Source organism: Strix uralensis, chromosome 8 (assembly GCF_047716275.1).
Source record: "Strix uralensis isolate ZFMK-TIS-50842 chromosome 8, bStrUra1, whole genome shotgun sequence".
Taxonomy (NCBI): Eukaryota; Metazoa; Chordata; class Aves; order Strigiformes; family Strigidae; genus Strix; species Strix uralensis.
Genome location: NC_133979.1, coordinates 20,027,466 through 20,053,025, shown reverse-complemented (window position 1 = coordinate 20,053,025; position 25,560 = coordinate 20,027,466). Strand labels below are relative to the sequence as shown.

At 39.9% G+C, this 25,560-nt stretch overlaps 1 protein-coding gene across 1 annotated transcript; it reads left to right on the top strand.

Annotated features, from left to right (window-relative positions):
* The first annotated feature begins 25 nt into the window (after positions 1-25).
* ALG14 (ALG14 UDP-N-acetylglucosaminyltransferase subunit) lies at positions 26-24,268 on the top strand. Its single transcript, XM_074876557.1, has 4 exons — positions 26-288; positions 2,503-2,654; positions 7,431-7,553; positions 23,883-24,268. The coding sequence occupies exons 1-4, from the start codon at positions 162-164 to the stop codon at positions 24,111-24,113; spliced, it is 633 nt and encodes a 210-aa protein (XP_074732658.1). The 5' UTR covers positions 26-161; the 3' UTR covers positions 24,114-24,268.
* Positions 24,269-25,560: the final 1,292 nt, after the last annotated feature.

Genomic DNA, 25,560 nt, shown 5'->3' with positions numbered 1-25,560 from the left:
CCGCGCCCGCCCTCGTACCGCCGGCCTGGGCCGCTCTCCCGGCGCCACCGCAGCCCTTGCGCGGCGGCAGCGGAGGGAGGTTTGAGCCCCGCCGGCTGCCGTAAGCCGGAGGTGCCGCCGCCCACTTCCACGTGGGGCGGGGGGACGGCTCCGGCCACGCCATGGAGCCCCTTCTGCCCGTCGCCCTCCTCCTCCTCCCCTTACTGCTCGTCCCCTTGGCGCTCCTGGCGAGGAGGCGCCGCGGCCGGCGGTCGCCTCCCCTCAGGCTCCTGGTGGTGGCCGGCTCCGGTGAGTAGGGGTTGCCGCCGGCGGGAGCCCGCGGCGGGCTCCAGGAACTACGGCTCCCGGCGCGCAGCGCGGGCCAGCGCGGCAGCGGCCGGGGGCGTGCCGGGAGCTGTAGTCGCGGTGGCGGACGGGGGAGCACCGGGCTGAGGACAGGCCCGCCCGCCGGCGGGCGTCTGTCAGGAGCCGCTGCCGGGCCGCCCGCTGCGGCGCTTCCCGGAGCCCACCCGGCCCGGCTCGGGCGCCCTCGAGGCCGCCGCCCGTCTTCGGGGTTTTAAAGCCTTGATTCGAGTAACTGTTACGCTTCATCTTTATTTGGGGCATTTTCGTCCGTATTTATATCTGACAGTTTGGTTTCTGAACCTTTCCTTCAGACGGCACGTGCGTTTCACCAAAGTCGTTAATGAATATATTGACTAAAACTAATGCAGGACAGGCCTGCGCAGCTGTTTGATCTTCTGACAGAAAATTATTGACGGTGATTCAGGGCAAGGCTTTCCAGAGATTGGTACACCCCTTACATATGCAACATTTTGTAATAATTTTACTAAACCACGTTTCTGTGATTTACTTACAAGAGTCTCATGTGGGTCTGTCCGAGGCAGTACTGTTGTCCAAGTGCGTCACCCCACACTAAGGGAACGGAACACATGCACACACCTGCTACTCCTTGTTACCTCCACAAAGTTTCAGGGCAATTAATTTGACCCAAAAAATCAGACTACCTTGAAAATTTGCAGTTGACCAATCCAGGCAAGCTTTGATTTCATCACCTCAGTATCCCTGTAGTTTTTTGCACACCGACTAATTGAGTAATAATTTCAGGGTCTTTCTGCTATCTGAGTTTGACTGAGAGTTTTCAGGTCATCCTCACTTCCACCAGGGCTGGAAATAAGCTTGTTTTCCTTCGATCCTTTGAAATCTAGTTTGTACATATTAAAAAAATATATTCACTGTATGTAAGCTTACCAGGTGAAATAGGTCAGTTAAGATTGATATAATGTTCAAGCCTATTCTTTGAGACTTTTTGAAGTAGGAATCTCCTGCTCTTCTGTGAATACTGAGATGATTGCATTAAAATTTGTGAAAGCTTCAACAAACTGTCACTCACGAGAAAATCCCTGCAAACGTGTTTGAAAAATACTGCATAAAATGCTGTGGAAAGGTGGCAGACTCCCATGTCTAATGCAGCTGCATAGCCCTCACTGCTTGTCAGCTCTTTGCCAGCTGAGAGTGCTTGACTCGTGTACCAAAGGCCTCTTAGGAGGCTAATGACACTGGACAGCAGAAGGTAGTAGGAATACATTTAGTTTACTATTTAGGTCTGCAATTTCCAGCAGAGTGAGAAGTAAGACATCCAGTAAATGCTTATGCACGTACTTAGGGGTGCAGTTTGATGTTAAGCCGATCCAGCCCAACAGATAAAAGGTGAGCTGGCTCCTCTTTACCTACACACAAAATCTTCCCTCTCCCCTCTTCCACTGTTACAGGTATTCTTGTAACACTGCTTCAGGAAACTCAACTGACAAAAAAAAATAACCCTGCTTCCAAAAAACACAATAAGAACACCCTCCCCTCTCTCCGTTTTAGTGCCAATTTAGCTACCTGAGCAAAGCGACCTTGCAGTTACAAGGTTATCAACACCCGTTCAAGGTCAGTGGTTAAAGCACTTGGCTGGAGCTGGGCTGTTTCTTCTGTCGGCACGCAGCTTGTGCACTGGCGTAGCTGCAGAGTGAAATTGCTGCCTGCTTGATTTCAGTCTTATGAGCTGGGATAGTGCAGCCCCTGCTCTTGCAGGTCGTAGGAGTGAATACTGGGTAGGGTCAGTGGGAGTTACACTACCATGGCGCAGCTCTGAGCCGGATCCCATCCAGCTTCCTTTTGACAGTTGCCCCATGAGTACGGACTCAGTATAACTCTTTGCTCAGTTGTTTTTGCATGGCGTACAGGACGTTAAACACGAATGTTATACTTCTGTGTGTTCCTGGTTCAATCCCATTTAACTGAAAAACTTCCGTCGATATAGCTTCAGTGGGAACTGAAGTGTCTTCATGTTACTTAAACAATCTCAACCATCCTTTAATTGAATACTCTCAGAAGAGTGTCACTGATAATAGCAGTACTAACAAATTTTAGAAGGAAAAGTGACTGTAGAGCTGAAGAAATAGAAAGTTACAAAATTTTTCATATACTGACTGCAGTTTATTTTGTTTTTTACAGGTGGGCACACAACAGAAATTCTGAGGTTACTTAGCTGTTTGTCAGAGTCATACTCTCCTAGACATTATATTTTTGCAGACTCAGATAAGATGAGTGAAGCTAAAATACGTTCTTTTGAACAAAAAAGGGCTGAAACGTTCTCCAATTCCCAGGTAACTTGTTAAATACGCTCTTGTAAGATAAAATAATCTTAACACGACATTTTAATTCAAGGCAATTTGGAAGTGATTCTTTAAAAGGATATTCTTAAGATCAGCAGGTGCTTTTGATTTTTCTAGGTATTGATAATCATTTGCACCAAAGTTCAGTTAAAGGTGCCGCTCTGTACATACTGGTTTTTACGTTTCTAAAAGTGAACTAAATAAACACTTTTGATTAATGTGTACTAGAGAGACACTGAAAATGCAAAGTAAACCTACCTAAAAATAGCAAATGTTATTCTTGCTACCAGTTTTCACTTACTTTCTCTTAAAATGGTCTTTACCTCCTGTTAACATATTAATCCATTTAAAGCAATGAGGGAAAATAGTTGTGAAAGTGACTGTACAAGGAATGCTGTCTCTTGCTGAAGAAAAGCATGCTGAAAATAAATCTCTTTTAATGTTGTAAACCAGCTGGCTATTGAACTGTTACTTGTAGCTGTAAAAATATTGGGGCACAAATATGGGGGGTTTTTTTATTTATTTTTCAGTTTAACATTTCCCTCAGTGACGTAATGTATTTTTTTTACAAGAAATTATATCTAAAAATGCTTTATCTAAGAAAATTATATTATTTTTGTGTGTTTCTAGACTGTGTTTTCATTGGATTTTAAAACTAAGCATTAGTTACACATGTTTAAAAAGTATGCAATACCTCTTAATGTCAGATAGTTTTCTGATTGATGACCTGAGCAAATGCTGAACTCCTAAAAATCATTAAAAGATTGTGAAGATATCTTGTTTATCTTTTTATCAGATGTTTGCTTGCTTTGAGCTAGTTTGCTGTACAATTAACAGACAGCAGTATGACTCTGGTGACGCAAAGCGTGATCTGATGTCCAGTGAAGTTAGTAGAAAGATTATGTTTTTATTTAGAAATTGGAATAAATACAGTGGAAATTAATGTTCTGACTACAAAAATCAGTCCTTTTGAGCAAGTAGTAGCACACGCAGTAAATTATTTACGTGGTATTGATTTCAGATGCTGCACTTCTGATACTTCTGTTGTCTTCAGCAGCGCTACTGGCACAAAAGATTGTAGGACTCAGTACCAGTGATTTTCAGAATAAACCCTTTTAATGTAAAGCAACAGGCTCACTTATGAATGACATTTTTAAGTTTGCTTACCCCACTACCCCCTTGGAAGACAAAGGTTCTTTGCCTACCACAAGATGCTGTATCAAGTGGGAATGACTTAGTTTAAAACTGAGCATGACAGTCTCTTCTCTCATTGTGCACCAACAATGAAAGTTTAGTAAAGTGACCAGAGGTGTTTCCTGTTCAGAGAAATCTTGTTTGGTAATTAGTCATTCACACAGTCATACTCAGTTATCTGAAAAATATCCCACCCTAAATTACTAAATTTCTTAAAAATACATATTTTGAGTATTAAAAGGTTATGCCGATATCCACTAGTTCGCTTAGTTTTGCTGAGCAGCTTCCCTTTCATACCCCCTCCAACTGCTAACAGATCATGTAATTATATTTTCCTTTAACACTGAAAGTCAGGGGAACATTTTTGGCTGCATCTGAGTTTGCTGTCTGGATAACAGATGCTTATTTTCCTTTGGCCATTCTTTTTCCACTGAGCAAAAATATTTAGAGTGAAAATGGAAGATAAATTTTGGAAAGTAAAGGTCACGTGCCTATAACATATATTTGCTAACTTTCAGAGTGTGTTTTCAAGTAGTATGTGTTTTGGCCCTGGGGATGCTGGTGATCATCAAGCATTTAAAAATCATGTGTTAGTAGCTTTTTGCAGCTTTGAATAAATGAAAGGGAAAAAAGTCTGAATGCTTCAACACAAGGTCACTGCCTTCCTCATCTTCTCAGGGAAGTAAATTTTTCCAGAACTAAGGACTGGACAGAAGACAGGTTACAATAACGGCCTAAGAGAAAATCAGTGTACTCATTTAACAAATTACGATGTAAAAAACCACAAATATTTCTCTTTTTGATCTGTGGTTTCGTCCGGTTCTAAAAGCTACAGTATTCAGGGAGAACGAAAGGAAGACAGAATGAGCATCTTGCTTACAAGAAGCAAAACGCTGCACCCCTACCCATTAAGTCTCTTAAAAAAAAAAAAAAAAAATCAGAAATGCCTCTCTGGTCCTGCTATCACTTGCCTCTGTTCTCTGTTGTCCCCAGCCTGTAACCACAACTACTCTACGAGGATGTCCTCAGAGCTGTACTTCTGTGCCCAGCATAGAGAAACTGCTTCAGCTCCTGCTGACCTGCTGTAGCAGCAGACAGACAGCTTACATTTGTTGACTGAAGAACATGAATTCTTCACTGGATCTTATACCCTCATTTATCATGTCTGAGATGAGCAACCAGATTAACTAACCTTTATGTAATGCTCATCTGACTGCATGTTCTTATCTATTTTATGTTTCATGAGAGAGATCATGCTAAGAAATCTTGTTGCTCAGCATGAAGAACAACTATGTAAACGCAGTTTCTTCGCAAGCATTGCAGTATATTCAGTTGAGCATATTATAATAGTTCACAGCAGTGGCATGCTTGCAAAACAACAATATTAACTAGGTAAGAACTACATCACTGGTTTTGAAATTGCAGCACCTCGTCAACCCTTATAAACTTGCCAGTTTGGAACATTTGTTTTCAAATAACAAAAAGGTTTCTGACTCCACTAAAGCTGTTAGGGGAAAGAAATGCAACAATATGACACCATAGAAGATAGGTGAGCAATTTGTCTGTTTCTGGTATCAGACATACTATGCAGTTTTCCAGCAAAAGATGCAGGAGTCATCAGATGTCTGGAATACTAAATGTACTCCAGCAGATGAGAGGCTGAGATTGCAGAAGCATCTGGCAGTGGCTTTTAAATAAACAACAACAACAACAATCCAGTTTTTTTTCTCAGCTTAATATTTAAGAGTTGATTGATATGTGGGCTGAAGTCCTAACATGACAGACACTGATGTGCAAAGTTTCGAGCATGTTTTTTGAAGAGTATAGATAAAATCAGCTTGATCTTTACTTGAATTCTACTAGTACATTTCTACTTTGATACTGTTTGGGGTCCCTGCCAAGTTTTGCTGAAATTGTTTTTTTATGATGAAGAAAATCACATACAGGTTTTTTTCCAATACTGTTTAACACCATTCTTACAGTGAAGGGAGCATCTGAATAGTTCTGCTGAAACCTGATCTGTCTAAAACTATCTTATCATACACATATTTCTTGCAGGACTGAATACTATGCAAGGGTCTAAACTCCACTTACGGCATCTCTTTTTATCACCTGAACTCTTCCAAAGCTTTAAGAAACAGAGAGGCAGTGATAACCAGAATCCTGTTGAATGGGGAGCAGGGGGCATGTTTATTTTTCCATATTCTGTTATCAGACTAATGCAATCAGAGTTTCAACACCTGCAAATAAAACATAAAACAACCAGTTTGTAACATCTGTTAATGCCTTCCAGTATCACAGCAATTAAAGAACCTTATCACAATGAAACAGGATGGTTTCAGTCAAGAAAATTAACTTCACATTCTGCATTTATAACTGTTGGGTTGGGTTTTTTTATTCTTTCCACGTTATGTATTAAAAAGAGCCCCAGTTATTGCTATTCAAGACTGATTTGTAGTTTGTATTTACTGTACAGCTATTAGTAACATCATCTTTCCTGGACACAAATCATCAGGACTAGGCTATGACAATTAGCAAGTGTATTTGAAGGGCAATTTTCAGTATTTATATATTTTCTATTTAGAGTCTCTCACTCCTGTTACGAGTTCTTCCAGAGTGGTAATGATCTGGTGTTCCATATGAAGTGACACAGTGACCGTCGTCCAGATCTAAACAATATGTCAACATCAATGAACAGTGCACTGCAGCCATTATATTTGTCTTTTGTTAGAACAGACAAAAATTCCATTGGCATCAGGACTGCCTTGTGATGTAGAAATAGTTCTTAGGTGTAGTTCCTCTGTGTCAAGGTAAAAGCCATCTGCGAAGACTACAGGAAGCTTAACTACTGTTAACTGCTTGCAGCGTTCTGAGACAAAAAGAAAACATCTGTGTTTTATTAATTTGATACCTTTTACACACAATGAATAATATCTACTTTTTCCTAGGGAAAGAATGAAGAAAAGTATTTCTTAAACTTGTTTTTTATTTAATGATAAGATGTTCTTTCCTGTTTCCTTATGCAAATATTTTGCATTTTGAAAATGCGTCTTGCATATCTTTTAAATACTCACTGAGCACTCATTTAAACGATAGTGATATTTGCTGTTACATTATTAGTAGTATGCACCAGACATTAACAGAGAAAAGTTGTTATATTTTCTGCGGTGTAAATCCACGAAGAATTTATACAGGCAAGAGGCAGAGGAGAGTTACCGTGTTTGGATTGTATCTGGTCAGACCTAGGCTTGTGTCTCGGTGACCACGAGGTGGGGCACTACGTTAACATACTGCGGGTGAAGCTGCTCTAGCTGAATTGTTTATTAAGTTAGGAATGTTTTAAAGTAACATGAGAAGAGATTAAAAAATAGATATATAGTTCTAGTATTTCATTTTACTTTATTGCCAGGAGCGCTAAGCACAACACTGAATCTAAGAAAAGGTTTCATACCCAAACATTTCCAAACTAGATGAAAAAAAAAAGAGTTGGCACAGACAGACCTAATAACTCTATAGAAGGAGCAACAACATTCTTAGAAAAATAACAATTCAGCTTATTGTGCTCTCTTCCAGTTCACCCTTGATCGCATTCCCAGAAGCCGTGAGGTTAGACAATCTTGGACCTCCTCTGTGGTAACAACCCTGTACTCCATACTTTACTCCCTTCCTTTGACCTACAAACTGAAACCAGATTTGGTAGGTAAAGTAAATTTTAACTTATTGAGAACTTGCTAATCTGCATCATAAAGCATTTGGAATATCAAGACATTGCAGACTGTATCTCATACATATGCTTAGATTTACAGTTCCCAGGAAAAGTATTTTTGAATGTAAAATTAAAGCTGAAAGAGGTATAGCAGCAGTACACCAGGAAGGAGAGAACACATTGTACTGCTGGTGAATTAGAGTAGCAAATACCAGTTTCCCCTCTCAAAGTTTATGGGTAACGTCAGAGAGCGTGTCACTCTCTTGTTAATGCTGGTAGAGCTAGCACAAACAAGGTTGCAGGTTCTTGATAGTATCTCCTCATGATTGCAACAGCACAAACTATGCCTGAAAGCCTGGTTATCCTGCTGGCTAGTCTTGCCCCTGAAATGGTATGACCAGTCTGGAACAAGCAGGTTCAGACCAGCAGAAATATATACAGATTCAGTTCTTGTGCTTACATGGACTTTTCAGCTACATGCATATTTATTTACTCTTTGACTGACATTCATTATCTCATCTAATGACGGAAAACATCACTGCTGAAATGGCAACTCCTCAGCACTTTAGTAACTTTTTCAAGCTGTTCACAAAACTGCACTCTCATGCTAATTACAACCTCTATTTAAAAATGTTCCACAATCAAGTCAGAAGCATTCAGGATTGTCAGATTATAGAACTAAAATAGAGATGTCCAATCAATAAAGTTTTGTGTTAATTCAAGACTTGAAAGGTAGTGCACTGGACTCCCAGGTTTAAGTCCTACAATTCTGTTTAACATCTTTGTTGGCAACATGGACAGTGGGATTGAGCGCACCCTCAGCAAGTTCACTGATGGCACCAAGCTGTGTGGTGCGGTTGACACGCTGGAGGGAAGGGATGTGCCATCCAGAGGGACCTGGACAGGCTGGAGAGGTGGGCCTGGGCAAACCGCATGAAGTTCACCAAGGCCAAGTGCAAGGTCCTGCACATGGGTCGGGGCAATCCCAAGCACAAACACAGGCTGGGTGATGAGTGGATTGAGAGCAGCCCTGCAGAGAAGGACTTGGGGGTGTTGGTGGATGGAAAACTGACTATGAGCCAGCAATGTGCACTCACAGCCCAGGAACCCAACTGCAGCCTGGGTTGCATCAAGAGAAGTGTGGCCAGCAGGTCGAGGGAGGGGATTCTCCCCCTCTACTCCTCTCTCATGAGACCCCACCTGGAGTCCTGTGTCCAGCTCTGGGGCCCCCAATGTAAGAAGGACATGGAGCTGCTCGAGCAGGTCCAGAGGAGGCCACAAAGATGATCAGAGGGCTGGAGCACCTCCCCTGTGAGGACAGGCTGAGACAGTTGGGGGCGCTCATCCTGGAGAAGAGAAGGCTCTGGGGAGACCTTCTAGCGGCCTTATAGTACTTAAAGGGGGCTACAGGAAAGATGGGGAGGGGCTTTTTATCAGGGAGTGTAGTGATAGGATGAGGGGTAACAGCTTTAAACTGAAAGAGGGGAGATTTAGATTAGATATAAGGAAGAAATTCTTTACTGTGAGGGTGGTGAGACACTGGCACAGGTTGCCCAGAGAAGCTGTGGCTGCCCCCTCCCTGGCAGTGTTCAAGGCCAGGTTGGACGGGGCTTTGAACAACCTGGTCTAGTGGAAGGTGTCCCTGCCCATGGCAGGGGGCTGGAACTGGGTGATCATTAAAGTCCCTTCCAACCCAAACCATTCTATGATTCTATGATTCTTAAAGAGAAATTTTGGTTAAAGGTGGTTTTTTGCTAGAGTTTTTGTCATCTTAAGGAGTCAGTTATCCAAACATGAATTTTTAAAAAAACCATTATTTTAGCAGAATTTCAAATTAATATTTTATGGGTTTTTAAATATTTTAATAACACGTGTAAAAACTTACGCAGTTACAAGATATTTTTCATAATGTAGTAGCAGCATATATACACCCACAGAGGATGTTTGTAAGCAGACTTTTTTTAGCTCTCACTGTGAACTGTATGGCTAATTCTAAAGAGGCTCATATATATTTGTGATATTTTTAATGTTTAGAGAATCCGCTGTGTATATTTGATCTCACTGGCTTCAGCAGTACTAGTCAGTTCCTATCAGATCAAAAGCTACTTGCTTGCTGGAGTTTTCAGAGCAGTTTAGTGTGCAGAACAACAGAAGTAGCTTTTTGCAGTTCTTGTTCTTCAAGCCTATTCTGAAAACTGGAGATAAGGTCGGGAGGGAGAAGGAGATGGCATACTATTCTTCTTACAGTGATTTTAATTTGGGGGGGAAATAGTAGAGGGATGTTTACATGAAGGAGACATCTTAGAGCAAACCTGAGTAACAGATGTTTAGGAATCACTTTGCTATACCACTGGTTTAGGTTAATGTATATACTTTTTTTTAAACTTATTATTGCAAAAGAAATTGACCAGAAAAATCTCACTGTGTAGCTTAATATATTACCAAAAGTGTCAACAGGACACATCACAGGAGAAGAGCAGGAAGTTACTAGTCTAATTCCGTGGTTTCTCTGTTTACAAGAAGAATTTAAAGTGACAGTGGGATTTACACATAGAATTATTAGAAACAGTGTTGGAGTTGATAAACTGTGATAAGCTGTCAAAAGCCTAACACTTTTGAAAAACACTTGCCCTTGTAAAATTAAGGATACATTTTTAGCAAGGCCCTTAAGCCCTGTGTAGCCTGTAAGGGAACCACTGACTCAAAATGCTATCCAAAGTGTCCTTATCTATGATTAGAGAAGGGCTGGAGGGGAGGGAGTTTCCCAGTATTTTTTTGCCAGGTACCATCATCAACCACAATAGCAGCTGGTACTGCCACTGGCAGAAGCATCGCTGGCGTTATGCCAAATCTTATTCCACTTGAAAGCTGCTTGCATACTACTACTTGTATGCCTATCTTAGTTCAAGAATTCTGTAAAATGTAATAGAGCGCTGTAAAGATTTTTAAACACTTATCAAAGGAGAGGGATTCAGGGATTAAAATGCCTCACATTGCCAGTGAACAGATTCTGTGTGGTATGTGAAGCAACTGGTAATATTTAATTGCCTTTGGAAAAAAGTGTTTACAGTGAATTGCAACTCCACCTACTCTTGGCAAAATGTAATGCTTAGTAATTTAAAGGAATAGAAAGGGTGGGACAAATGCTGGCGTTTACAGGACTCATCTATAACTTTTGGCATGGAAATCAACAGCCAAGTTTAGAAGCAAGCACAGTATTACATCATGCTGAGAGCTTCATATTTTTAAACAGTAGAGCTTACGGGTACTGTACATTTTCTGTACTGTACAACCTAGGCAACTGCGGGAGGGAAACACAACTTTGAATTGCTTCTAAATCATTTGTATGTATGAGTGATCCCCAAACACTTGCTTTTAGGCTTGTCAGAAATGTGTGCGTGTTTGAAGGAATGACTGAAGTCATCTCCAGACACCCAAAAGCTAGAGAAAAGCAGAAACATTGCAGTTGCAGTTTTCAAGGAATGCAGGACAAGAGAAGTACTGCAGAGGCAGCCTGAAACCATTAGGTGCACAAAGGCAAGATTTGGAGCAGATAGGCTTAGGTTGGCATAACTAGCATGCCTGTGGAGCCAAAATAGCTGTAAAGGGGAAACAGCAAACCTAGCTGCACAGGAGTTACTTTATATGTGCTTATTTACATGAGCACTGTGTCCCCTTTGTATCTCACACTGATCTTCTGGCAAAGCTTCTTAGTTTACTTTGCATGAGAAAGCAGTTCCATCTAATCCTCCTTCAAGATAGTGAGTTCAGAAAGAACTGAACAACTTCCAGGAGACCTTTGCTGTCCTGCAGGACTTGACCCACACTTGAAATGGGCCCCCAGAGAGTTTAAGAAACGTAAAAGTTAGCTTAGTTTTTCAGTTTGAGATCATCTTCAAGAAGTCCATTTCTGAGTTATGAACATCTGTGCTCTGCAAAGTTAAATCCCTTTACAGATATTAAACCAAGTAACAAAATTAAGATGTCAGAAGTGATGATCGGCTTGTGTTCCTGCAGCCAAGAACTATAGAAATATAGGTGTCAGAGTGTTTTGGAGGCACATGTATGCTGGGCAGTTTTTACAACATGTCAACATTAGATAGGCTTCCTGTGCAGAGGCCTAAAATTCTAGGAAAGCGAGGCTTGTGCCAGCACACTCTGCCTACACCTTTCTTCCCCCAGAAAAGGTTTTAAAGCCATTCATCAGTTGCAGCCAGATTTAATATGCAGTCATGGCCTCCAAGACTGCAAATTCCTACCATGAAAACAGGCAGCTGGTCAGAGAAGAGAGACTTTTATTGCATTCATTGAGAGAAAGGCTGAGAAGAAACATAAAACCAGAATAAGATGTTAGATCAGCTGTCTAAGGAAAGATGCAAATCTGCCTTAGTTACAGAAAATAGAAAATTAGACAAGCTGCATAGAGATTTTTCCTAAAGATAGAGAAAATTATTAAATCTTGCATAATTATTTACATCCAAGAGGCAATAAACATATGTTACAGCCTTCCTATAATATGCTTGAAGTCAGTCAGTCAGTAAGTACAAGTTCAGAGGAAACCAGTCAGAACTATTGTCCTTGTCTCGGCCAATTTGCCAACCCTGAAACCAGGTCTTCAGGTGATCTAGGCCTTTAGCTGGGTCATGATTATTCCAGTCATTCTGGCATACCTGAAATTCAAACTGAAAACAAAGGACATGCGTGCACCACACAGCAAGAAAGCTGTACAGAGATTGCATCCAGTCTTTGTTTCCAGCCATAGATGGGCTATGTAATTGGGTCAGTGATTTTCTCTCCTTTAATGTAATTAAATTTCACCTAGAATTGTGCAGAAATGCTGCATAAAGCTCCATTCATTAGTAGATTGTGCATCCTGGATTCCTAGGACCAGACTTTTTTTGCTTTTCTGGGGATACTTCTCAGCAGTTCCTACTGCCTCAGTCCTCTACAGAGCCTGAAATAAGCAGATATTTTCAGACCACTGCTATTTGGAAAAACCCGGGTTAAATCAGGCAAAGGCGGCAGTCCTTCCACATTAGGGCCTCCTTCCCATGGGAAGCCTGTAGTAAGAAGTTTACATTTGCACAGCAAGTACAACAAGCTCTGCCATCTCCCTCCCCACCAGCTGTCTGTTGAATGAGTCTCTCCTATTTAAACTTTAGAAGCCTGAAACCCACACAGCTGATTATGCTTCTAGCAGTCAACCGATTCTTTTATGACTGCACATCCCATCACATGTGCCTGGTCCCCCAACTGGTTAAGTTCACTACAACAAGCTTCTAGAGTTGTTATGGAAGTGTTCACACAGTAAGCTATATGAAAGGAGATCATTATTTCATTTAGCTAAGATTTTCCATTCTTTGTGCCCTGCCCAAAATGTCTTAAGTTCATAGCACTTTAACAGATTACTATGACAAATAATAAGTTATTGTCCCTTATATCACGGTTCTTATTAGAACTTTGTGGGAAGCTACAAAATCTGAGTGGTGGCATTTTTTCTCTGTTCACTTCATAACAAGTGAACTTTGTATAATGCAGACTATCTGGTGCATTCTTTTGTACACTGACCCTTTCCCCACTATTTATAATTCTTTTGGATCAGATTGACAGTATGTCTGATCTACTGTTGTTCTTCTAGGATCAAAGCAGTCAAAACAAGCGGGAGTAAGAACATCGGATTAAGACCTTCAGTGCTACAAATGGTGTAGTCTAAAAAAACCCTAACAAAGTTAAACCATGCAGATTTGTGTTTAACTTCTCGGTGTTAATGAACATATGAGTCTTATTCACCCCTCCTCTACCTTGTGCGCTATGTACAGCTACCCTGCAGCCACAAGTAGAATTACCCTCTGCCAAGCACAGATAAATGTCTAAAGCTATTCAAATCAGTTAGTTTAAAGCCAGGTTGTAGCTCTGCTCTTTCTGTGACTGCCAGTTAGACACGCCTATAGACGCTACATTTCAGAGGGAGGATGGAAGTAACAGTAAAGATGAACTGAAATCTTAGCTTAGATTTAAGCAGAGTTTAAAGACTGATCAATCTTAACTCATCAGCTATCAGGTTCATTATGAACCTAATGAACACCCTTCCACGTATGTTATAAAGCATGGTTTCAAGTAAACAGTCTTGCTAAATCTGACCACTGAACCAGACCACTGGTAAGCAGATACAGATTGCTAACACCTCTAGGTTTTGCATTGTGAAGACATTTCAGACAGGTATTTGATGCAGATTCTTGCTATACCAGCTGCAGTGATTAGGCAGTAGCCTCAAAGATGTTTATATACATATAAAATATCAGTTTTAGCTAACCTAAAATACCACTTTCAAGTTCTAGTTAAATGAATGCTTGACTAATGAAAGGCACATGGAGTTTTGCAATTAAAGACTGATTTTAGGCCACTATTAGTAATATGTATGATTATATTTAACAGTCTTTGGGTTTAATTTCTCCTTTCCTTTTGAGTAGAAGCAGTCCACTATAATAAGCAGTACTTTTTGATATCAGGAGATAAGCCCTTATTTTTAAATAGGCTCTAAAAGGTTAGATGGTATTTCTCATGGCGATCTGACCAAGAGACTTTAGTCAGGTTCAGACTCAGCCAAGGTGACACTTAGAACAACAACTTGCTGAAAGATAGCTAATAACTAGTGTTTGTAGCTACAGATGTAGTTCAGTAACTACCATTTCATTTACTTGGCAAAAGCCTTTTACTGAATTGTTTTATGACCAACTTTTTCATCCACACAAAGTCAAATTTCCTTTACTTCCTACTAATTTATCAGCAGCAATAAACCAGACCCACTCCATGGTAATGTAGGTAGGGAGTTAGTTTATTCTCCAGCCTGCATCTGCCTTGGCAATCTTGTTCCTTTTTAACCAACCTTCTATCCATCTCCCACAGTTTATCACAAGACCCACTGGTGCCACTATTTCTTGACACAAACTTCTGGCAGAGATCACAGTGTTTGGTTGGTCCCACTGACATTCTGGGTATTAATTTAATGTTTTCATAATCAACACTAACATTCTCACAGACTTGAGCATTAGTACCACTTTCATACCTGTCATTTATTATTTCCAATTGATTGGTTCTATGTTTCTCATTTTACATTTGGCAGCTAGGCTGGGGAGTATGCTGAGCTCACATGTCCCATTCTCCTTCTATATACCTGCAGAATCATCATACATATGGATGGAAACTATCACTCCAAAGACCTTTTAATCCCAGTGACAGACCTGCCACATTTCACCTGAAATACAGGGGAAGTTAAGTAGGGTGGGTGCCTAAGGTTAGCTTCATCAAAAAAAAAAAAAAGCCAAGTCTGCATGTTTCTTCATGCATCCAAATCTAGATTCTCAAACTTTCCTCGCTAAGCTGTTTCCTAACCTCTGAAGCTCTTAATGACCCCGGTTATCTTTCTTTTCATCAGTAAAGCCCCTAGGCATACCCAGAAACAGACCCGAGCTGTTTAAGTTTTTACAGTGTCAAATAGCCACATGCATAGCCAAAGTCCTGAGCACTGCTGAGATCAGAACTAGGAGCTTCCCTGGCTGCTTTGCATGTGGATGCTGATCCAAGTCACATCAGCTGGGCCCCTGAGGACACCTGCGTGGTAACTTTGGGTTAGGCCACTAAGTGCCTAAAAGGCAGAAGTGACAATGCCTAGTGCCATTAGAATTAAATCCTGTTGTTAAATCTAGTTCCTAGTGGTTTTGTGGAAGCTCTCCTTTTCTCCCATAGAAAAACCCACTAGGTAGGATTTTTGTCTCCCTCTCCCCAAGCTTTTATAAAGTAAGAGCTGGGGAACCAAGGGAGTTGGTGATGCTTCCCAATATATTTCATTCTATGATGAAAATAATACTCAGAAAAAAAAAGTAGTGCACATTAGAAACCCAGCTGCATTTAAGTCTTTGCTCTTCCACTTCTCCCTTCCCCATTCTGGCATTCACTGACCTTATTTATCCTAGTTAGGTAATCTGCCTGTAGGACCACACATGTCTCTGCTTGTTTTGAGGAGCACCTCACCTACTGTGTGCGCTGTATGATAATAACAATGGGAACCATACCAACAAGGTGCACAGAAGTGGACTAGAAGGGTTTTCATGGCAATACTACAAGCTATAGCTGCTGACCAGCCTGAACACAAGCTGTTGCTATACAACACTATCACTGTCTTATTGCACCCCTGATGATTCAAGTGATTTAGACAGTAGAAGATAAAAGCATACCCAGGTATAATTCAATTCTACCTTAATTACCTGATTTACATCAGACTATACATCTAGATTTTTTTGTCCTAGGCTGCATTCTGCAGGTACGTTCAATCAGCAAATAGGGTATGAAGTTTTAGCTGGTTTTATGTACAGGTTGTGGAGGGAAGTGAACTGGATAAGATCTTCACTCTTCAAAAAGAATAAGCCAGTAGGTAGTTTAATGACCTTTAAGTTGTTCAAACAGAACCTGAAATTCTTCTTTCTCCTCACCAATAGCAATAATAAGGAACTGTGGGAAAAGGTTCCTGCTTTTTTTTTTTAACCTTAAAAAATATTAACAATTATAAGCTAGTTTTCCTCAAGGTTCAAAACATGCTAAAGAGCTAGACTAGCAAAAGCTTTAACAAGAACATTCCCTCCCACAGGCTTAAGTATTTGAGCTAAGGAGAAATACGTTTCTCTCTTAAATCCTCAGATTTCTCGTTTTTCTGATTACCAAATAGATTTATATTCCCTAGAAGAGATCTTGTTTCTACCATAACTGCAGTATCTGTGTAGATGAACAATGTATCTCTTGAAACCTTTTAGAGTTACACATTTATGACAAAAGTAACAATTTTTCTCTGTTTGCTATCCAGGCTTAAGTTGACGCCAAGTTCCTAGCAGAGATTGATTCTTAATGAATATGACCTGCTATGTCTGAACATGCTAAAAAAATAATTCTATTCAAAAGAAAATAGCATGTAGGTTTTATCTGATTCTCAGAGTATGCTACTGAATCAATATGCATGCTAATAAAAGCAATACTCTCCATACCTGGAGATCTTCACTGAGAAGGATATACAGGAATTTTGATGCATCCTCTGTGAGGAGTAAATTATTGTTTTCCTGGTGTTCAAGTAGAAAATATTGATGTGAGAGGAAAGTAAGTGCTGTGCCTCAAATCCTGTGGTGAGTCGACACCAGAGCTGTGAGAACAACCCAGGTTGCTTGACTTTCCAGACTTGTATCTTAAAATTTGAGATATTTGTTCACTGATGCTTTTGTTAGTCTAATTTTACAGTTAGAGCATCTCCAATACTAAGAGAGCAGGTCCCACAACTGCCGGGCTGTAATGCTTGCAGTTGTGTTTCCCACAGACCTGGGGGCTGTTCAGGATACACTGAGCAGTCAGCGGGACCAGGTCCTTGGGAATCACGGGGCAGGAAATGGGAACAGCTGAGACTGGGAAGCCAGATTACAGCTGCCTTTGTAGGTAGCTCTCAGTAATTCTGTAGGTGAAGGAAAAAATTGTTCAGCTGGATACTTCACCTTAACAGGTCATTGGTGTGAAGTTTTCAAACTAGTAAGATAATACTAAAAACAAGCAAGGGCAGATGAGCTCATGGGATGCTGTAATTTACATAGCAGAATACAAATGAATTCATTGCAGATTCTCTCTTCTTGTGCCACAGAAACAAACCACCTCCCCCCAGCAAAACAAAAAACACACAAACAAAAACATTTGTTATTCCACCCTGAAATCATAAAAGGCAATAAAGTCCTGAAACATCAAAACCCCTGCTCCTACCTGATGAATGCAGAAGTCCAAAACTAGCTCTGACATAAAAATGAGTATGTTATTATGGGTTGGGTTTTTTTCAGTTTTCCTTTCAGTGTTCAAGGACCTCTACTCAGCTTTCACAAAATGTGACTGTTCAGTTTCCCTGTTACTGGAATCATTCTCTGCTCCATTTCCCTTGTTCCTGAAAGATCCTTCAGGTTATTCTATGGTCAGATTTGTAGTTTCATGAAGGAGGCTTTCTCTGTGTCAAGACAGTGTCTTCTGCTCCCTGCTAGTTTTCTGTATTTGTATGTCATTGACTTGTGTTTATTGTTACTTGTGCTACCTTTGTGAAAGGTTTATTATTTTTGACTGCCATTGTTTCTAGAATTTCTTAAAGCTGATCTTTGTAAAGTTTCCATGTATTGTAATGTGCTATGGCCCTTTTTTTTTTTTTGTTATGTAAGTCCAGCTACCAACAACACAACATTTGGGCATCTGTCATCAACTAAGAACATGCAATGAAAATAAAAATATAATACACAGATTACAATCCCTTTAACTTTTTCTCCATTTGGTACATTTCCATGCTGACCTTTGAAGAGTCATTCCAAAGCCAGAATTCACTTTGCCTAGCAAGGTGGAAACTTGTCAAACTTAGTCCAAATCAAGGAACTTTCTGCTGAAAACACCTTTGGCTGAGGAGTTTTGTCAGGTTTGTAGATGGTCTAAGTTATTCATCAAGCTGAGTGAGATCAGTTTATGCTCCTTCTTTTTCTTGATAGAAGAATTAAGGGATTTGTTTTGGGGTTTTTTGTTTTTAAATGAAGACTTATTTGCAAACAGGCAAGCTTTTTTCTCAAGTCCCTTCTATGCGAGTATGGCAGTATGGTCATGTTCTAAAACTCCTTTTTCTTCTGTGCTAACTTCTTCTCAATTGTAATTCAAACTGGTTTCCCACTTCCTCTCCTCCATGCTTTCTTCTTTTTTTATCCCCTTTCCCTTGCCTTCCTTAAAATATCAGGAACAGCTATTGAAATTTCCTTGGCTTTTCTGACAAACCTCAGAGATATCTTCTAGGCTTTTACATCTTAACAGGCTGAACGGTTACTTTTTATTCCAAAATGTTAAATAGCCATTGAAATTAAGTATTTATAAACAAAAGCTGAGTTTTAGCAGTCCAGCAAAAACACAAACAGAATAAAATTATTAATAAATTACTGCTTTTAGGCCCACACTTGTTCCTGAGAAGCAGAAAATACTTAATTGTTTTTTTCCTACATTGTTAAAAAGTAGGTCTGTTTACTTGCATAAATATACAAATATCATGCAATTAACCCAGCTTGAGTCAGTTTTGTATCACTTCACTTGCCTTTGCTTCTTTTAGTAGTTCTCTGTCACCACCATCTAGTCCCTTATTCTTACTTACATTTGTTTAGCACTGTGGGGAAGGGAGCATTACCGGGACTAAGGAGGCCTGAGCGATGTCCTAGACATACTCCAGGAGGCAGCTCCGTAGCTGGCAAGCAGCAGTCTTCAGTTCACATGTGCACACCACCCTGTAGCAGCAATCAGCATTCCCAAATCACAAGCCTGCCCAACCACAGAAAGCTGGGCAGTTTTTCTGCTCTTGCCCAGGTGGCAAAGGCCAATCTCTGTGTAAGTCATTAAGGAGAACAGCAGGTGTTGACAGCTTCTTATGCAAAGCAAATCTCACATTAGTTTTCCACTTTCTACTAAGTTTAGGGGAACTTACGTTGTCCTCCCTTTCATTGTTGTAATTTAGGAACATAAGCAGTACTCAAATACTTGTTCATTAAAGATATACAGCAAATGTATCTTTACATACTTATGAGAAAAACTGCAAGTTTTCTGCTTTACTCATTTTTGCTGTGGCCTGACATTTAATCCCAGTGAAGCTGTGAGCTATGCTTTCAGTGTTTTAGCTGGTAAATGTCACTCTGCTACAGTGCTGCATTCACCCACTCTAAAGCAGCTTTTATCAGCAGTGGTGCCATGTGCCAGTGTTCCCAGTGTGCCAGACTGCTGTCTTAGCTTGTTTTCTTTCAACAGCTGTAGAAAATAACTGGAACAGAAAGGCAAGAACTATTCAAATTTTATATGAAAGTGATTAATATGAAATCAGATTTATAAAGCGAGTTGCTAAGTATAAATGTTGTATTCCGATCCTTTACTTTTAAACCTCCATTAATATACAGATTATTGTACTGTTTAAAAGTCTGGTTACATTGAATTGGTAGAGGAATTTAGTATGCAGGATTTAGTTTATAGGCCTAGCAGTGAAGCCAGGCAGCCAGTGAACCAATTTAAGAGTTAGCTGGACATTTCTTTGTATTAGAGGCAAAAGTAAATGGTGTAGAGACCTGCAGCACTACCTTCTGGAACAATCCCTTACAGCTTGTTGGCAGCAAAGTTGGATAGCCCAGGGACCAAGAGAGTCCTTGGGCAGGTGCAGCTCAAGATGTCACAAAGGTGACACAAAAACTATCTTTGGCCCCTTCTTTCCCCCTTTCTGCTGCCTCACCGAGGAAAGCTGGACCAAATAAACCAGAGATCTTTGGAGACATATCTCATGCAACGCAAATATTCTACAGGCAGCCTTGTAGCTAAATTAAATAGATATTGGGAAACACTTACCCTGAATAGCTGGTTGACCTTGTAGAGGCCCTGGTCCCTTCTTGCCCAATAGATGCCTGCTCCGTCTCCACAGCATACTAATGATTGCCACTGGATTCCCTGAGAGATACATGTATTCTGCTGGAGGAGAAAAAACAAAGTCTTGGTCTTTTCAAGGTGGAAGTTATCAATTATTCTACAAAATTTACCTTTGAACAGTGTTTTGAAATTCACTAGTAGGACAGCTCGTCTTCTCTTATATGTTTAAGGAAGGCTGTAGATGATTCAGTTCCTTTCCACCATCAACAGGTTTGTATACTGGCAGGAGCTGGACAGCAGCATTTCTAGCTTATAGATTCTACAATGGTTCCTCTTTATAATGTGCATACTTGTTTTCTCAGAAGTTCCCCCTGTACCCCTTTATGAGTGTATAATGTTGGATTCCAAGCAGCAGGAACACTGGTCTCCCCTCCTGCTGACGGTGTGAGAGGGAGTAAGTAGGACTGGTCAGACCAGATTTTTGGAGGGGAATTGCCACTCCAACACATGAACAACCGCACCAGTTCTAGGTACGACATGTCTCTAGACACACACTGAAGGCTAACTGAAGGTTAATTTTTAATGATCAGAAAGACTGATTAATAGTTCTGACTTAGAGATCACGACCCCAAGGTCAGATAGGCATCTACTTGTCTGTTGGCTTCAGCAGGTTTATACCAGAGTCTCTTTCAGGGGACGATTCCTAAACCCAAACATTTTAGAACAGAAACATCTATAGTCAGAGTATTTTATGGGCATTTTACATACAGAGATCCTATTGAGCCACATCTGCTTTGTCTTGTTTGAACTGGTGTGTGTGGAAGGGGAAGGAGCAGAGGACATGAATTATGATCAGATCATGGTTTCTTAGAGATGCCTAGTCCATAATTTTCCTGGTCCTTTTTCCTGCATGCAAGTACTTTTGCATGAATCAAGGGACCTCTGAGAAGCAGCTTACAAGTTATAAACAGTCAGCAGAAGGTATAAATTGAGTGCATCATATCAAAACCGGTATTCTATTATGATTTTAATTTTGATTGTTGCTTTTCTGTTTTGCACCTCAACAAAGTAATAACAGCAACTCAGTGTGGCCTTTAGAGCTACATACAGATTCACAAATAGTCCCATTTACTATTATTTCATTATGTGATCTTTTGTAAGTACACTTAGTTTGGCATTCATTCTAGCACATACCTTTGTGTGTACATCTAGACCCAAGAATACCAAATACCAAAAAGACTGGAGCTGCTAGCCAAGTTTAATAAAGGGGGGACGTAGGATGAAGTGTATGGCACAGTGGCTTGATAAAGACCATGATTGTAATAATTCAACTTTTTATAAAACCTGTTCTACAATTCTCAACTTCTGGACTGCAGACAATGTTAGGATGTCTACCTGACCTAAATCATATCTGCGATTGGTATTTTTTTATGTCAGACTGTGGAAAGTTTCACTGATGTGAAACTCTCTCCTTGCTTTAGACAACTGGGTTGAGCTTTCATAGTAGATGGAGGCTAAGAGTGCAGAGCCAGTACAAGAGTCCAGAAGGAAGACAGGTGGAAGGGTGCCTGGGAATGAGGATGCAGAGGGAGATGAATACCAGAGATACCAAAGAAAAGCAGGGAAGAGAAGATGGGTGGGAGACTTTTCAGAGGGCCGGGTAGAGTACAGAGAAACATCAAAATGAAAAACACTGAGGAAAGGACAGGGGAGAGGACTGTATTGCAGCAGAAAAAGGTCTTGGGGAGCAATGAAGATGAGACAATATTTGTACTCCAGGTAGCTCTACTAAAGGAAAGGGAAAGTGGCGTTTCTGTTTAGCAGTGGTGCACATTTTTATCTGTTCGCTTAAAGCTGAATTTTGAATCTGAAATCAGTAGTCAGACTGAATATTCAACTCACAAAAAAAAAAGTAGTAAATAACTGGTTTGGACTGTTTTGGTGCTTCTTATGCACTTGTCTGAAACAGACCAGCTTCTGCAGCACGGACCTTGGTGGGTTTTGCCTGCAAACACAAGAGAACAATCCAAGTTGTTTCCTGTGCCTATGTTTACACTACCGTAACAAATGTTATTACAATTAGAGACACCTAAACATGCTTTAATTTAGGTATCAGTAGCCATGCACCAGTAGCACAGTTAACATCAGGGCAAATTAATCAAACTTGTCGAGAGATAGGGCAAAATGCATGGTTTAGTTCATAGGTGTGGAAAAGTGTCTTTGAAATACTAAAATACAGCATGTGTGGTTGGTTTATGTCCTTGTTTGCCAAGCCAAATGTATAAAAAAACAGATCGTCATTCTCAGCAGATTGTAGAGTAGGTTTTAAAATCCCAGCATGGATTTACTTGAAATTAGGTTCAGCAGGAGGTTTGAAATCATAGTATATTACTCTGATTTCAAAAATGTAGTATGTGAAGTTGCTGAGTTCAACTTCTTTGCTTCTTAGCTATATAAGCGCTAATATAAAGAACTACACTGTTGCAATTTTCTTATACAAGTATATGTGGCTGTTGATACCCTACAATTTCAAGATTAAACCAGTGTACAGCATGTTGCTTGTAAGGGACTTTCAGAAAATGTCAGCAAGTCTTCAATGAATAAATAGTCCAATTAAAATCAACAATAAAATCAGAATAATTTTGTATACAGTATTACATTCTGTTGATTCTGGTAAGAAAACACTGCATTACAGTCATCACATCCTCAAGCTAGACTTCTGGGGCCATCTTAAAGGCAAAGGAAAGTATAGGTGAGAGAGTTTTGTAACTCAGTAGCACCAAACCTGCTGCTTTTAACTGAGGCAAGGTGCTGTTAGCCAGTTTATCAGTGGAATCTTGCCATGAAGCAGGGAAGGAAACATTCTGAAATGATTGCTACAGCCCTGAAACAGAAACTCTGATTATTTTTTTCTGCCACCAATGTAATCTTTCACAAGCTGGTGAACTTGGAACAAAAAAATGTGAGTTTATAGGATATAGAGCCATGGTTTTATAAAAGAACTCTTTATTTCCACATAACCTCCAGCTGTGCAGAAAAGTGCTGATTGCATGGCAGTAGTTAAATTTAGTAAGAAATTCCTTGCCTAAAATAAATTTTGATACCCAAGTAGAGTGCCTAATACACCCTGGTTTAAACCTTCTACTTTTAAGCAATCTGTTTTTCAGTTTACCAATGTCTAAAATTAAAAGACTACTTTCTTCTACTGTTAACACTTAGAAGTGAATTTGAGATTGTCTGCTACAGGACATGACATGTATTTACCAAAACACCTTCCTTCTGTATGCTTGTTTCTATGTACTAGTGTTTATTAAAAGGAAAAAAAAAATCTACTCATGCATATCAGCTGGTAGATTCCGATGAAGGTCCTAATTCATCAGCACATTTTTCCTGAACTCTTAAGTATTTTGCTGACTTAAGCCAAAGTTCAAGAGGTTTATAACTGGGTCCCAGGTTTAGTAACCCTAATTAAACTTCTTTGGCCTTATTATGCCTTAATCTGTGCACAAATCTCATGATTGATACAACACAAAGCTGTGACTGAGACTGGAAGCTCTTTTAGTTGTATACCCATGAGTCAAGAAATTGTACTTCCTTCAAAGAAATTAACTGTGTCATCTTAGAGCTCTTCTCCTCCTCGACATGTAAAGAAAGATGATCTTTTTTTGGCAGCTATTTTGAAATAATGTCATTTGTTTGCCCCATTCCCCACACCCCCCCCCCCCTTTTTTTTCATATTCACTTGCCTAATCTGTTTTTTAAAATACCTTTGGAAATAATTTTTTTTGTAAATGTAATGTTATATAAATATACACCATTTAATTCTTTACTGTATGAAGAAACTCACATTTTACTTTTATAAACTGTTTCATCTCTTTTAGATACTGTGCAATGGACCGGGAACATGTGTTCCTGTCTGTATATCTGCTCTTCTTCTTGGGCTTCTAGGAATAAAGAGAGCAATCATTGTGTATGTAGAGAGCATCTGCCGTGTGGAAACTTTATCCCTGTCTGGAAAGATTCTTTACTACTTTTCAGATTATTTCATCGTTCAGTGGCCTGATCTAAAGGAAAAATATCCCAAGTCAGTATATCTTGGTCGAATAGTGTAACAACAGAAGACAAACCTTACCTAAAATAAACTCTGCAAGCTTCTCACTGAAGAAATGCATTCATGTAGCGATTTATTTTCAAGGATTCCTTTTAAGAAATTAGGCTGGTACTGAAAAAGGAGACAACAATAAAGATATCTCTATATTTAAGTACATTTTTGTGTAGTTGTATTTATTGCCATCATGTAGGTCTGTTCACTAACTCCCCATAATGGCCTTAAGTCTATGCTGTCTCTGTTTTCATCTAGTTTTCCTGCTATGTGAATGGCAATTTTTGTCTACAAATAAATATGGGAATTTGTATGAATGTAACATTTCCTGTAAGGAAACTTTGTGTAGTTTTCTAAATTGTAAGAAACAAAGTCTTGTTCTAGCACAACAGACTTTATTTCCTGTATGCTAGCAGTGAAGTCCCTTGTGAATCCTCAGAGTATAAAGGAAACAGTTATATTAAGTTGGCTTCATGACAGTTTGTAGTCTACACTCTTCCAAAACCCCCAAAGCATTAAACCAGCATCATTTTTCCTCTGGGCTTGTCAAAGCTGTCCTTATAATCTGTAGTGTACCTTTTGAAAATTGCTGCTCACTTCTTAAGATAAATAAAAAGGTGACAAGTGTCATGCTACAGGCACAGTACTTAAGATTTAAGAAGTACTTTCTTCAAAGCTTACGTGCAAAAATCCTTAGCAGGTTTACATGACAGAGAGCAAACTGTCACTTGGGAAAATTGAACTGGTTCAAGCTCTAAAATATAGAAAAGAAAAAAAAAAAAAGTGTTACTATCAGTAATAGGGGAAGGAACAGAGTTTCCCCTCTCTTTTCCTGATACAGTGAATTTGACTTTCAGTATATCCTGTTTTCTCATTTTAAGCACCTTACTTTCAGCAGTACAATACACACTTAAGATTTTGTCATGGAAAATGGTATTCTGTACATTGGAACAACTTTTAAAAGGTATTTTGTTGAAGCTAAGTGTGTGAAAGTTACTTTAGCATTTCACATTCATCTGGCAAAACATAATTCTCCATTCTGTTTCACCTATAAAGCAATATAAACACATCTGTCATCTCTACTCACACAGAGCTATGTGTCTGGCTACAGAAACATATACAAAGACGAAAGCTCAAAGGAAAGTAGAAACACCCTACAGACTGCACAGCCTAACTCTGGTGAGGCCAACAGCAGCTCCTTGCGCTGCCGCACGAGGAGACTCACTCTCTGAAGCCTTTTCCTCAGTGTTGGATCTCAAAATGTTGCAGCAGCTATTCTGGTAGGGAATGGGGGAGTGGAATTCAGCTGAATCGAAACAGAGGTTCCTGCTGTTAGGAAACAAGAGTCTAGAGATCAGTCTGCTTTATGCAGAAAATCATTAGAAATCATCAGAAAACATTATGCAGAAAACTACTGTCATGGCATTGCGAGGCCCTGTGGGGAAGCCAGCCGTTAT

Bases quoted from the DNA above. Each gene is read 5' to 3' on its own strand.
- ALG14 (XM_074876557.1), top strand. From the start codon at position 162: ATGGAGCCCCTTCTGCCCGTCGCCCTCCTCCTCCTCCCCTTACTGCTC. The intron at 289-2,502 runs GTGAGTAGGGGT...TGTTTTTTACAG, and splicing joins CCTGGTGGTGGCCGGCTCCG to GTGGGCACACAACAGAAATT. The intron at 7,554-23,882 runs GTAGGTAAAGTA...CATCTCTTTTAG, and splicing joins ACAAACTGAAACCAGATTTG to ATACTGTGCAATGGACCGGG.